The following is a 15291-nucleotide window of genomic DNA, read 5'->3' as shown; positions in this document are numbered from 1 at the left end:
CTTTCATCTGATGAAGTCTATCTATTAGACGAAAGCGCTCATCTGTTGTGGTTGGAAGTAAAAAGAATCGATTTTATTACCAGTGTGGTGGTTTGGACTTTATTTTTTTATTACTTGAATTTTCTATTTTCCATCCACTCAAGATTTCATCTCTCATTACTAAGGGTTTTGCATCCAGGAAGAAAGAGGTCATAGTCTCGCTCTACTCCTCCCTTATTAGGCTAATCAGAGTGTAATGCCACATTTGGCATGTACCTCACTAAACACCTGCAACAACTGGAGAGGTTGCAAAAGTACCTCACAAAGAGGATCCTAGGTCTTAAACACTTGTCCTATATGGACAGACTAAAAAAAAAAAAACTCCAACTGTTCTAGGTCTCATATCACCTACTTAAAGGCAATCTCCACTTGACTTACAAAGCCATGTCTGACAGAGCTCTGTTAGAAATGCTCATCTAAAGAAATCCCAATCCCTTCACACCACACGCTCCACAGACCTCAACTCATTACCACAATTAACAGAACATGCTGGTGGGACAGGTTCATAACACAGAGACTGCCCATGTTATGGAATAAACTTACCACACATGTCAAGCAGAGCACCTCACTGACCCTCTTCAAGAGAGATCTTGATAAGTGGATGGGAAACAGAAAATTCACCCTGGTGATAACTCCAGTGGCTCTACTCAAGAGGCACTGGGAACTAAGGTGGAGCGGCACTATGCCAGGGTAATCCTATAGCTAGACTTGTAAAAGTCCCAGGGCCATTAGCCTAGTACACACACCTTTGAACCTATAAACCTATCCATATTTTATTGTCAATCAAGTTCTCTCATATATGCTACTTTAGAAGATACTGAATACAAATAATGACAACCTTTCATTTATGCACTTATCTTACTAGGCAGCTGCCAATTTAAATGCAACAGTATGACAGTTCTACTCTTCCAATTAGGGACAGATGCAGAATGACACTGGAAAAAAATCGCTTTAATATCCTAACAAAATTAAGAATGCATGCGGAATAAGATGGTGAAAAAAAAATCAGGGGTTAGGAGTTAAAACAGAATGTTTATAAAGTCTCCAATGATTCTTAGGCCATCCAAAGTCCACCACCACTTTAAACACTTATTTTACAGGGGAATGAACTGAAGTATCTGGTCTTTTTTCTATTTACAACCGAACACAAAGTATGTGCACTACTATTTTACAAGAAGCTCACTACAATTTAGAGGACTTGGGTTCGGTCAAAAGACCAGGCATCTGAGAATCCAACCAAGACAGGTAGGACTAAAATTAAAAACAAACAATGTCCAGCACTACTATCTATGGGGGTGGTAGTGTCAGCAGCAGTAGCCTTGAATGTTTAAGAAAAAAAAAAAGGGCTAGCCTAGCTGCCAGAGTCTGTGAAGAAAGCATATTCCAAAACTTGCAAAGTGGGTAAAGAAGCATCACTGAAGATGGTGTTTGCATGCATTCTGATTTTAACCTGCAGATGCAAGGCTGGGACCAAAAACAAAATAAAAACTCAAACTCTTTGGCAACTACCAATGATAGCCACTTGGTACTCCGCTCTTAATCTGTATGGCACTATGAGTGGTCTCTGAAAAAACAATCTTCCTTCCCTGGGGGTGGGGAAGAAAAGGATGAACCTCTTGTGATGTTGGGTAACAAACAGGGTTGGACACGTATATATAAACATCTCAAAAGAACATTAAAGAAATAAATAGTAAATCTGGTGGGGATTTCCAAAAGTGAATCACAAAAGCATTTCTATAATTATGCTTCTACCACTTCATATGCTTGTGTAAGGAAACTAATAAAGCCTCTAAAATCTGTATTATGCTATGTCTGACTTTGGTAACAAAAAAGGAGTTGAAGGAAAAAAGTTCTCTTTCTCAAAGCAGCCACTGGGGGGGGGGGGGGCAACTTCAGGGAATGAGCAAAGTAAACTTGACCATTCTGCTTGTTTAAACCTCAATAACTGCAAAATACCACTTTAAAAGGAAATGAAAAATGGTACCTTTTTCTCCATTAAGACCAAGCTGTCCAAAATTATTTCGACCCCATCCAAAAACGGCTCCAGAAAGTGTGAGCGCAAAACTATGTGCACCACCGGCTGAGATCTGCATAAATGGAAGTCCTATTAAGGATTTAACAAGCTGTGGAGAAGACTGGTTCTTACTGTGTCCTATACCAAGTTGTCCATATTTATTTTGTCCCCAAGCATATATTTCACTCCCTAAAAAGAATGAATATGGTAAGAAATTTATGTTTTAACTGGACAGGTGAACAAGAACACAAACATACACAGATGGTTTAACAATTCTCTGGAGGTGAAAAAATGAAATACCTAGAGAAACAGGAACAAACATGTTTCTGCAAAGAACTGACCAGAGGTCAGGTCTGAACTCAAATTCTGGAACTAAGAGGCATTTATCTTAACACAAACACCATGATACTCAATACTATATATAAAAAAAAAAAAAAAATATCTGAACAGTTGGACATTTGCCATAATCTAATCCTTTACTCTTTACACACAAAGGTAAACAAATACATGCATTTTACTTTACAGAGCAGTGAATCAGCATTTTTAACATCTGCATGTAGAATAACAAAACAACTTTCTGTAATTAAAGATGATACTTTGTGAAAAAAATGCTTCAATGCAGGTGAGACTAAATTTCATGATTTAGACAGTAATAAATTCTTGGCATGGCAAACTAAATCTGAAAATAAACCGGAGAGACTGGGAACAGTATAATATATCAGTGTTTAACATTTGTTTACCGGGAAAGTCCAACTGGGAACAGAGCCCATTTTCACAAAGGCCTGTGGAGAAATGCTCTAGACGCGCCTTTGGAATGTGGGAGGAAACTGCAGCACCTGAAAGAAACTCACACAAATGCAGGGAGGATATGCAGAATCTGCACAGAAGGCACCCCAGGACAGAACTGAACCGGAAAACCTCTTGCTGCGAGGAGACAACACTAACCACTGCACTGCCCAACAGGTGAAGGAGGCAAATTAGCATCAGTCACCCCCCTCCCTGAAAGAGACTGAGTAAATGAAAGTTATATACTTAACATAGCTTTAGATCTTCACCACCCATGTCCATTCACTCCAACGGCAGGAACAGTAGCTGGAGGCAAAAATTGCTTCGCTCTTTAAGTCTTTTTCAGGCTTAAAAAAAAAAAATCTATACCCCTAGCTCCCATAATTCAACAAGTCTCCTTTCTCACTAAATTGAATATGCCCTTTTGCACAACACAGCTAACACTTTTAAAATACTCTTATCCTCCTCAGTAGCTTTCCACCAGATTCCAGCCCCCAAAGCATGGTAGTGTCCCTAGAGAAAAGGGATGGTGTGCAGGTAAACTGAAGTGAGCAGACTGAATAATGTAAAGTATGAATGTTATGTACTTACCATAACGTTAGATCTCCACAATCTGTGTCTGTCTACTTCAACAGCAGGACAGAGCCCCCAGCTTACCCTCCTGGGTGACATAATGAAAGAATATGGCAAAAAAAATGTCAGTCTAAGGTTGACCTGGACCTTATAATTATATCCAGTTTACAGCACCTTATGAAGGTACTTAGAAAAGTCCATGCAAAAGCCATGCAAATATCAATAAAAGAATTCCTCAAAAACTATTAATGTAGCTATAGTTCTAGGTTCTACTAAATTTAGAAAGCAGAATGCAATAGTTTGAAAACCACTTGGACATGGTGACCATGGAAAATATAATACAAAGTATTTTATAAAAGGTAAATCACTTAAGACATAGGCACACATACATTAATAGAACATTTCTATACTGGTACACATCACATACACTTTCTTTTTTATATAACCATCATTCAACATTACACAAATTTCTTAGTTCTCGCCTTCCCTTAAACCTTATTTCTTCTCCAAAGCATTATTCTAAATGTAATTTTCCTACATTTCTGTTTATTTCTATGTAATATCCTCATTCCCTTTACAACAGACTCCTCTTCCAATTTATCTGTTTTATAATATTCACTACTTAGAATACAGTTAGTTTAGACTTTTCTACTTTCTAGTAATTGTTTTTTGGCAGCCAACAGAATTAAACTTAATGTCCAAGCTATTCAGATCCTGTGTCCCATTTTCTTAGTTACAGCCATTTACCCCTCCAATATTTCTGACACAGTACTCTACAGGGAATTTTTTAAATCTGCAAACTCATTACACTCCCCAAAAATACGTCCAGAGATACTTTCTTCCCCATCACACCTCAGACACCATCTGCCTGAGGAAAAATTATTTGAATCCAGCTTCGGGCATAACAATACCCATGCAAACACTTCCAAACAAAAATTCTAAACCTCTTGGACCAGACTACATACTTGGTAGCCATACATACGAGTCCTTCCACTGTTCCCTTGTAAGTTAATTTTACAATCTCTTCTAACCTCCTCTGACTGATTCTTAGTTATGGTGCAGTATTTTGACAATGGCTTCTTCTCGGATTACATCAATGAAGTAAAAAATCTGGTTAATTCCTTTTAATATCACTAGGTCTGTCATAATAAAATCTTAATTGGTGTACGTACAAATGATTTAACACACCTTTTCTACTTTAGCATTATGGGGATAAAGAGCTGAAAATGAATATACTAAGTAAAGTGAATCCCTTTGGCTACCTTAGAGATTGCCAACCCTACCAGGGATTGATAAAGAATAAGCATAGAGAAAGGATCAAAGGAGTGCTAAATAAAAGACCAGCTCTGACTGAGTTTATAGTGGAGTCTAGAGAACACACACACACACACGAAAGAAAAAGGATAATTAGTAGGGCATATAACAGTAGGGCATATAAACATACATAACTATAAGAATCATAAGAGGTCATCAGAATCTGAAACTTCCGCCTCTGAGGAGGATCGAAAAAGATAGGGTGGTTTAAGGACCATAATGGCCATAAACAGGCCTCGAGAGAAATCCACCCACTCCTCCTCAGAGAGAAAGCAAGGAAACATGCTTGTTTCTTGTCAAGGCAATATCTGTCTGAACCAAGTGTGGAGACTTTTGAGCAAAATGTACATTTATCAGTTTGCCGGAAATCCCTTCCTGAATTAAAATTTGTGGGATGCCTTCTAGTCCCTCAGATTATCTGTGGTTCCCCCTTCACAGTTAATGTAACAGTTTCCTTGACTGTGCAATCCACTTATGTCATACTGACCTCCATCGGGGTCGAGACAGAGGGTGTCTGAGGTAGAGCTAGACCTACTGCGGGTTTTGTAACATCTGTAGGTATGTAAAACAATCAGACTATGCAGACAGTGTCAGATCAAGGCCTTTTGATTTTTTTTCTTATGAGCTGAAGGTATGCCATGTATGGACAGGTCTACCATCTTAGAGTAGGTCAAATGCTTCAGATTTGAGTCTCCAAAAAGGTGTTCAATGAAGACAAATGGAAATGCAATGTTTTGTGAACAAAACACTGGCAAATGGAACAAGCTCTGTAGTAGTGTTCTGCCTAGGCAGAAAACGCACTATGTATCGAGGTCTTTGCAAGGTATCTGCCCACCTCAATCACACTCATCCCTCCTAGCCGAGATCTAAAACATCACAGCAAAACAGTTTAAACAAAAAGGAAGGTTCAAATAAATCAAATGATAAAGCTGAGAAAAAAGACTGTAAAACCACAAAACACCCAGCCTGGCAGCAATCAGGGCCAGTAAAGGAAAATACCCTTTATGGCAAAGCAATAATATCAAAGCCAAACTGTACCAAAACAAAAGTTCAATAACCAACATTAAGTGCTTTTGTTTCCTTTACTGGAAGCTTAGAATGAATTACAAACCAAATGTCAATCCCTTTAAAATACAAGAATCATTCTCATTGGTTAATTATTCTTGTGTAACCAATCTAAAACCAGTGCCATAAAAACTGTGTCAATGAGTTGTACTACAGTCTGAAATATGTTTTACCAACAATTGGATATTACAACTGTTACTCAAAATGAGTGATATATTTAGCTTACTGCTTATGTTTTAACTCATTTTACACAAGCAAGACAACATTGTTTGTTTGGATTTACGAGTATCTATACGATATTAATAAGGGAAAAACAAACTTACATTCTATATAGGCACACTGATAAATGCAGTCAAGCCAATTTCAAATTTTGGATTTTTGAGCAAGTCAAAACTTGAGAGAGGGGTAGACTGGAAAACTAGGTTGGATTACCAGGAAAGTACAGCTGTGTACACTTAGCATAAATGTAGATGTTCGAGTGGATTCACTGTTGCAGTCACCACATTTGGGTTATCCCTGCCAGGGTATCCCTTGGCCGGCCCGAATAACAGAGGCTTAGTATTTCTGTGTCGGTTGCTGTCACTTCAGAACTGATGTCGGGTCGTCAGTAGTATAAAGTAAGGCAGCCGATGCCATTACATCAGTTTTTCTTGCCCTGTCAGGAGCTCCCCAAGTGGGAGCCAGGTTACGGTGGAAGAATCCCACCGGTAGAAAGTAAATACCAAAATGCTCCTTTTAAGGAGAGAGAGAGAGGGAGAGAAAGAAGAGGGGGTGGAGGGAGGGAAACAAGGACTGCAACAGTAAATACACTAACATCTACAGTTATGGTAAGTGTACACAACTGTACTAGTTCTTCATGTTTCACTGTTGCAGTCATCACATTTGGGTTGATTCCCAAAGTTGAGGAAAAGAGTGGAGGCAGTCAAGGAGACTAGGGGCTGGCTAGGATGCCCTGTAAGACTGCAGTGGCAAAGCCTGCCCTGGATTTGGAGAAGAGAGGCAAGTGGTAATGCTTGGTGAAAGTGTGAACAGATGTCCAGGTGGCAGCCTCCAGGATGCCCCTGCTGGGGACTCTTCTGAGGAAAGCTGCAGAAGTGGAGGCTGCTCTGGTGGAGTCAGTCCTGACCCCCTTAGTGGGAGGTTTTCCATATTGCTTGTAACAGAAATAGATACAGTGTGTTATCCATTTGGAAATTGTTTGTTTGGCGACGGCTTTGCCTTCTGCCCCTGCAGCAAAGCTAACCAGTAATTGATCAGACTTTCTGAATGATTTAGTCCTGTCTATATAGAATCTGAGCTGTCTGTGCACATCTAGAGAGTGCAGGATCCTTTCCCCCTTGTTTTAAGGGTTAGGGAAAAAGATGGGCAAATGAATGGATTGGATGAGAGCCACACTGGACAACACTTTGGGCATGAAGATGGGCTAGTCCTGAGGGAAACCCCGTCAGCATGGAAGATGATGAAGTGCTTCACAACCATGAGTGCTTGTAGCTCGGAGACTCTTCTGGCTGAAGTGATGGCCAGAAGAAAAGCGGTCTTCCAGGAGAGAAATTTTAGCTCTGCTGAAAATGCTGGTTCAAAGGGTGGCAGGGTGAGCTTTTCCAACACAAAGTTAAGGTCTCAAGCTGGGGTGGGTGCTCTTCTGTGTGGCCTCAAGTTGCTAGCCCCTCTTAGGAATTGTTTGATCAGAGGGCGTGAGAAAAGGGGCTGCTCACTGTGGAAGTGAGCAGAGATAGAGACATGAACTTTAACAGAGGAAAAAAAGACCAGTGTAGCAGGTCAGCTAGGTAATCCAGGATGAGAGGTAGGGAGGGCTGTTCTGTATCTGCTTCCTTAGCCTGAATCCAGGTGCAGAACCTTTTCCATTTGTCAGCATAAGACATTCTAGTGCTAGGGCATCTGGCCTCATGTATTGATGGAGTGGGATGCCATGGTGGCAGTGGGGACAGGCTGCACAGCAGTGAGTACCAGTGTTGGCGAGGCCAGTCTGGAGCAATAAGAATTGTCCATGGTTTTACCTTCCTTATTTTGACTAGAACCCTGGTGATGAGAGGAAGTGGAGAAAATGCATAGACTGGCAGATTGACACTATCCAAGCCATGCAGTGATGTTCCCTGGTGCAGAACTTGCTGACCTGATGGCTGGTATGGGAGGCAAAGAGGTCGACCTTCAGGTTGGCCAGTTTCTGAGTTATTAGAGTGAAGGCTCCTTTGTGTAGCTGCCACTCGTATGGGTCCAGAAGATTTCTGCTTAAGTGGTCTGCCAGGGAGTTCAGAGAACCTGGCAGCAATTGTGCTAACAGGTGGAGTTGCATGGCAGAGGCTGTGTGCCAAAAGGCCATGGCCAGCCTACACAGAGTAGGAGCGAGTCCCTCCTTGCTTGTTGATATACCACATCACAGTGGTGTTGTCTGTTTTGATCAGGAGAGCCCCTGGGAAGAGTAGGAGCCCGAAAGCTGTCAATGCATGCTGGACAGCTAACATTTCTTCTGGTTGACATGAAGGTGGATTTGCTGTGGGCTCCACTGGCCCTGTATGCACCTGCCGTCCAGGTGTGCACCCCAGGCATAGTCTGATGAGTCTCTGGTCAGGGTCTGGGTGGTGTGGGGTGGTGAGAAAGGTAGTCCCTTGTTGTGGGAGCATGCTGCTGCCCACTAAAGAAAATCTTTCCTTAGGCAAGGTATCAGAGTTTCCAGGTCTTGACAGTGTTGACACCAAAGGCTTTTTAGGTACCATTGAAGTTTCCTCATATGCAGTCTGGCATACAAAATGAGTAGAATGCAAGATGACATGAACCCCAGAACTTGCAGGATTTTCCTTGCAGATAACTGGGGTCTGGTGGCTAGTTGAGACAAGTAGGCTGTCAGGTAAGTTTGCTTTTCAGGTGTAAGGCGTGCCACCTGGGATGCTGTGTCCAGGCTTGCACTCAGGAATATAATCCTTTGGGTGGGTGGGTACTAATTTGGATTTCTTTTCATTGATCGTGTACCCTAGAGAGGTCAGTAGGGACTTTACAAAGGCCAGGTGCTTGAGCAGCTTTTCCTGACTGTCTACCTGAATAAGGCAGTAGTCTAAGTATGGGTAAATTTGGATATTCCTTTGTCTGCAAAAAGCAATGGCGGGAGCCAGACATTTTGTGAAAACTCTGGGTGCAGTAGATAAGCCAAAGGGAAATGCAGAGAACTGCAAGTGCAGGGAACCTGCCCTGAAACGTAGTTATTTCCGGCATGATTCCCTGATAGGGATGTGGAGATAGGCCTCTTTTAGGTCTAGGGTGGCTAGCCAAGCATCCTTGGACAGCATGGGTAGCAGTTGCTGGAGGGTGAGCATTATGAATTTGGTATCACCAGGATGGTGTTTAGAATGGATAGATAGAGGATAGGGCGCCAGGTGCCCTCTTTTCTGGGTACCAGAAATAGTTTGGAGTAGAAACCTTGATCCATCTGTTCTGCAGGAACGTGCTCTATTGCCCTCAGAGAGCAAGGAAAGGACTGGCTTTTTTTTTGCCTCTGTCCACTTGTTTGGAGGTAGATCTGGGAACCCTTTTGGGGTTGGAAGAGAGTGGAAAGAAAATTTGTATCCCTGGGACACTATGTTGAGGACCCAGCGGTCGTTGGTAATGGTTGCCCAGGTGCTTGCTTGAAAGGAGAGTTTTCCCCCTTGGGGTAAGTGTAGGTGGGCAGAGGGAGGGGGATGGGGGAGGAGAGTCATTGCGAGATCTTACCATGAGGGGGTGTCTTTCGAACTCCCTGGTTTTGAAGTGGAGGAATTCCACTGTTTTGATCTCTTTATTCTCTGTGGCTGCTGTCTGGGGGGGGGGGGGGGTCTGAACTGACCCGGTCGGAGCAGGAAACGACCAGTGTTTGCAGGGGCAATGCCTGCTGAACCTTGGTGGCTAGACCAGTATGGAAATCCTTAACTGTCTGCATAGATTTAGCTTTTTCCTCCATCATTTTTAAGATCTCCTCTGCCTTAGTGCCAAATAAGTTACCTTTGTGAAAGGGTGCATCCAATAATTTAGATTTAACATGGTCTGGCAAGGGCTGTTCCTTAAGCCATGCGTGTCTTCTAAGGACAGAACCAGTGCCTGCTGCCCTGTAAGAAGCTTCTAGGGCATCAAAACCACAGTGTAAGGTATGCTTAGTCACTTGACTTGCAGAATGCATTAAATCTTGTAACTCTTTAGATTCTGCACAAGCAGGAAAGGAAGGCACTTTTTGAGGAGTTCCACAGTAGGTTGCTGAAATTTTAGCATATGGAACTGGCAATTTAGTGTTCCGATAGCAAGAGTAGCAGAGGTGTTTACTTTTTTTCTAGCACTAGGGAATCCCTATCGAAGGGGGTGGGATTCTTAGTAGAGATTGCTTTAATTCCTTTAGGCCCTTGAGAAATTACCTCAGGATCAGCAGTAGGGTTTTTGAAAATAAATTTGTGAGAGTCAGGGACTCTGCAATACCTGTCAGGTTTTCTGGGTGCAGGAGGGAGGGTATGAGGAGCCAAACTGGTTTCCAGGAAAACATCATCCACAACATCCAGAACTGGGGGAATGGCCAGGGGTCTATGTTGTGGAAGATCCAAGAATTCTCAGAGTCTTTTTTTAGACGGAGGGTAGTCTTGACATTCCCAATGGAAATGCTCCCTTAAGGTATGAAAGGTTTCCCCAAAGGAAAAGTCCTCGGGTGAAGAGGCTGAAGGAATGGATTCCTCTGCATCACAATCCTCATAAGGGGTTTGCAGGTCTTCATATTCAGATGCATCAGAGTCAGACTCCTGTTCAAACAAAACTACTGGGGACAAATCTATTTTCCTTTTGGAAGGGGTAGCTTGGCTTCCCCTAATGCGCATGATATGGTCTTCCTCCATTTTAACCATTTGAGACTGAGGCAAGGAAGCAGGTGCCCGAGATTGTGTCGTAGGTTTCTTAGGTGTGGTTCATACCCTGGGCCTTAGAAACTTGGTAGTTTGTAGTTTTCAAAAGAACGGTAGATGCAAAAGAAGTCAGTTTGTGTCAAGAATCCGTAGTGACAAGTACTTCCTCGTACGTCGGTACCTGCTCAGTGGCTCCGGACCCATCCAAGGTAGAGACGACCGCAGGATCTTTAGTCGAAGAGTTTTGTGGTACACCTGACTCAAAGGGCCTCAGTAGTGGCCTGCGAATCCACAGAAGTGGGCATCAGGGGCTGCAAAAGCAAGTCACTGAGGACCAGAGAACCGACGACTAGCTTAACGGAAGCATCGTCAGTAGGTTTGGACCTGTGCGGTCTGCCTCTGTCTTTATCCTTACGTTTTTACAGAAGATCTGCTGTTGGTTGGCTTACCGAAGCCATATCGGAATTAGAGGACTGTAAGTGAAAATATCTAGCTACAATAAGGGCCTGACGATGTATTCAGTGCTATAAGGCAAGGCAGTCAACGTCATTACATCAGTTTTTCTTGCCCTAACCTGTCAGAAGCACAAGGAAATAAGGAAAAGTGGTCCTGGTGGCCAAAAGCCACCGTGGGAAGCTTATTTCCCCCTAGTGTAAGATGCTATATGGGGGATGGAAACCAGGACTGTAACAGTGAATACACTAACATCTACATTTATGTTAAGTGTAGACAACTGTACTATGTTTGTGTTTCACTGTTGCAATCATCACCTGTGGGAGGATTCCCAAAGCTGAGGAGAAGGGTAGAAGGAAAGGTTAGAGTCCTAGGCATGGGTCAGAAGCCCCTGCAGCACTGCAAAGGCAAACCCTGCCCTAGACTTAGAAAAAAAGAGGTAGGTGGTAATGCTTTGTAAGGGTATGGACAGAGGTCCAGGTGGCAGCTTCTAAGATGTCCCTGGTGGGGACTCCTCTAAGGAAGGCTGTGGAAGTGGGAGGCTGCTCTAGTGGAATGGGTACAGATAAGCTTGGAGGGGTTTCCCCATGTAGTATGTAGCAAAAATGGACAGTGCGATATCCATTTGGAAATGGGCTTCCCTCTGCCCCAGGGGCAAAGCTGACAAGAAGCTGGTCTGTTTTTCTGAAAGGTTTAGTACAGTCCAGATAGTATACAAGTTGTCTATGCATGTCTTGCGAGTGTAGAATCTTTTCCCTTTGTTTTGAGGGTTGGTAAAGAAGGTGGGTAGGTGTATGGCCTTGGTTGAGGGTCACATCAGATACCACCTTGGGCATAAAGCAGGGGATAGTCCTCAGGAAGACCCTGTCTGCATGGAAAATGATGAAGGGCTCAACAGCCATGAGAGCCTGAAGCTCTGATACCCTTCTGGCTGAGGTGATAGCTAGTAGGAAGGCAGTCTTCCAGGAGAGGTATTTCAATTCTGTAGAAGCAGCAGGTTCGAAAGGAGGTAAGGTTAGTTTTTCTAGAACACAATTCAGGTCCCAGGGTGGCGTGGGAGGCCTACTGGGAGGTCTGATATTAGAAGCCCCTCTAAGGAAATGCTTAATCAAAGAAGAGAGAAGAGGGGTGGGTCTGAACTGAAATGGGCAGAAATGGCTAAGGCATGGATTTTAATAGAAGAGAAAGAGAGACCACTTTGGAGCAACTTGGCTAGGTAATCCAAGATAAGGAGGATGGAAAGATGGGAGGTACTGGCCCCTTTGGACTGGCTCCAGAACCAGAATCTTTTCCATTATTTCCATTTTCCTGGGTATCATTTTTTGGTGCTCAGCCTTCTGTGATGATGTCTAGGACCCGTTTGCTTAACAGGGACTCCTTGTTAGCTTTTAAAGGTATAAGCCATGCTTACAGACTCTCAATTTTTCAGAATGGCTTTTAAGGTATAAACCATGCTGAACGATTGAGAGTCTAAGTCTGGGTGCAGTATCTTCCCCCTCCCATGGGTCAAGAGGTCTGAGATCAGGGGAAGCTGCTTGGAGGGCTGTAAGGTCAGGCTGTGCAGTAAGGGGTACCAATGCCGTCTGGGCTAATCTGGAGCAATGAGGATTAGGTGGTCTGCCAGGGTGTTGTTGACCCCTGGAAGGTATTGGGCAATTAGGTGTAGACCCATGAGAGGTGGCTGCAAGCCAGAGGCTCATGGCTAACCTGCACAGGGGGAGAAGGATTGGGCCCCCCCCATTTGTTGATATACCACATTACTGTGGTGTTTTCTGTTTTTATAAGAACCCTTGGCCTGAGATGGGGTTTGAAAGATATCAGAGCCTTTTATACTGCCATCATTTCTTTCTGATTGATGTGCAAGTGAAGTTGCTGGGCATCCCAAAGACCTTGGGTGCACCTGCCTGCTAGGTGAGCACCCCAAGCAATGTCTGAGGCGTCAGTGGTGATGGTTTGGCCGGTAGGGCAGAGGATGAGGGAAGACCTTTGCTCCTGGTACAGCCTTCTGCCCACCAGAGAAACTCGGCCCTTATATATGGGAATCAGAGGGAGAGAGGTCTCTAGGGACTGAGAGTGCTGGCACCAAAGGTTGTTTTGATACCACTGAAGTTTCCTCATGTGAAGCCTGGCCAGAGGAATAATAAGGATCCAAGATGCCATGTATCCCCAGTGCTTGCAGGAACTTCATCGCAGTGAGGTGACTTCTGGAAGCCAGCTGGGTAAAGTAGAGAGGCAGGAAGCTCTGCTTTTCTGGAGATAGGAAGGCCATTTGGGATGCTGCGTCTAGCACAGCTCCCAAGAAAATGATCTTCCTGGTGGGGTTTTGCTTTGATTTCTTCTTGTCGATGGTGAACCCTGGGGAAGTTGGGAGTGATTTGACAAAGAGAACGTCTTGGGGCAGCTTTTCTTTGTACTCTGCCTAAACTAGGCAGTCATCCAGGTATGGGTAAATCTGTTTATTTCTTTGTCTGCAGAATGCTATGGCCGAGGCCAAGTATTTTGTGAATACTCTGGGTGCAGTAGATAAGCCAAAGGGCAGTGCAGAAAACAAAGTGTTGTGTGCCTGCTCTGAAGCCCAGGAATTTCCTGCATGATTCCCTGATGGGGATGTGGAGGTAGGCATCTTTTAGGTCTAGGGTCACTAGACAGGCATTTTTTTGTTAGCATAGGCAGCAGCTGCTGCAAAGTTAGCATTCTGAACCTGGGGACCACCAGGGAAGTGTTCAGAATGGAGAGGTCCAGGATGGGGCGCAAAGTGCCCTCTTTTCTGGGAATAAGGAATAGTCTAGAATAAAATCCTTTGCCTGTTTGATCTGAAGGGATAGTTTCTACTGCCCCCTGGGATATGTGACTTTGTACCTATTTCAATGCCTCTGCCCACTGATTTGGAGGTACGTCCGGGTACCCTTTTGGAATTGGAAGTTCGCTGAAAGAGAATTTGTATCCCTGAAAAATTATCTTTAAGACCCACTAGTCCTTTGTTACAGAAAGCCAATTGTCTTTGAAGAGGGAGATCCTTCCTCCTAGTTTCTGATGAGTGAAGGAAGGAAGAAGGAGGAGGGGAAGTCACTGTGTTTGCCATACAAGGGTGGCTTATAACTCCCTGCCTTTGACATGGAAGTGAACCATTGTTTGCTTCTCTGCTGACCCTGGGATAGGGGTCTGGATGGTCTGTCCCTGCGGGGCTTACCTTGGCCCTGTCTGCTAGGTGCAGGGAAGGCCCAGTGCTTAGAAAAAGTTTCTGCTGAACCTGGGAGGTTGTACCTGAAAAGAAATCTTTTACTGTTTGCATAGATTTTGCTTAGTCTTCCATCTTTTTAAGCACCTCTTCTGCTTTTTCCCCAAACAAGCGCTCCTTATCTAGGAGTGCATCAATAAGTTTAGACTTAACATGATCAGGGAGAGGTTATTCCTTCAGCCATGCATGTCTCCTAATAACAGATCCTGTCACTGCTGCCCTGCTAGAGGCTTCTATGGCATCATAACCACATTATGAGTGTCTGGTCACTTGACAAGCAGAGTACAGTAAAACTGCTAACTCTTGAATTGGCACAGTCAGGAAAGGTCGCAATTTTCTGCTTTAATAGTTCCAAAGTGTGTTGCTGATATTTTAACATATGGAACTGAGTGCTCTGATAGCTAAGGTTGCAGAGGTGTATACTTTTTTATGCCATCTGTCCAGAGCTCTGGAGTCCTTGCCAGAAGGAAGAGGATTCTTGGCCAAACTACTCTTAGCTACTTTTGGTCCCTGTATAATGATCTCTGGGTCTTCAGCAGGATTTCTGTACAGGTATTTGTGAGAATCCGGTACTCTGTAGTACCTGTCAGGTTTACTGGGAGCAGGAGGGAGGGTGTCAGGGGGCCAAGTTGGACTCATGGAAAACATCATCCACCACTTCTAAAAGGGTCTATATAATATCATCGAACGCTTAAAAAAGCGAACGCTGATTGAACGACCAAATTTAAGCGAAAGCTTACAATCTCGAACTATCAGATCAGCGATTTTTTTTCCCGGGGGGGGGGGGGTCGCTGATCCAAAACACATGCACACAACACAAGCGCACCAAACAAACAGAAATCCACACACATACACCTAAAATCTGATACCTAACCCTACACTAAACTATGCACACACTACTAACTACCCACTTACCTTAACCCAAACCCTAACCCTAAGGT

General features: G+C 43.6%; 1 protein-coding gene across 4 annotated transcripts in view; it reads right to left on the bottom strand.

Moving 5' to 3' along the window:
• HERC4 (HECT and RLD domain containing E3 ubiquitin protein ligase 4) overlaps positions 1-15291 on the bottom strand; it is a 3175640-nt gene that overhangs the window by 2911609 nt on the left and 248740 nt on the right. For all 4 annotated transcript variants that reach the window (XM_044056374.1, XM_044056377.1, XM_044056376.1 and 1 more), the window contains one exon: positions 2024-2242. In XM_044056374.1, the coding sequence (XP_043912309.1) occupies positions 2024-2242 (219 nt within the window). The remainder of the gene's footprint in view (positions 1-2023; positions 2243-15291) is intronic.

The sequence above is a fragment of the Protopterus annectens genome, chromosome 14.part0, assembly GCF_019279795.1.
Source record: "Protopterus annectens isolate FY-2018-M chromosome 14.part0, PAN1.0, whole genome shotgun sequence".
NCBI classification, from domain to species: Eukaryota; Metazoa; Chordata; order Ceratodontiformes; family Protopteridae; genus Protopterus; species Protopterus annectens.
This window is presented reverse-complemented; position numbering and strand designations above follow the sequence as displayed.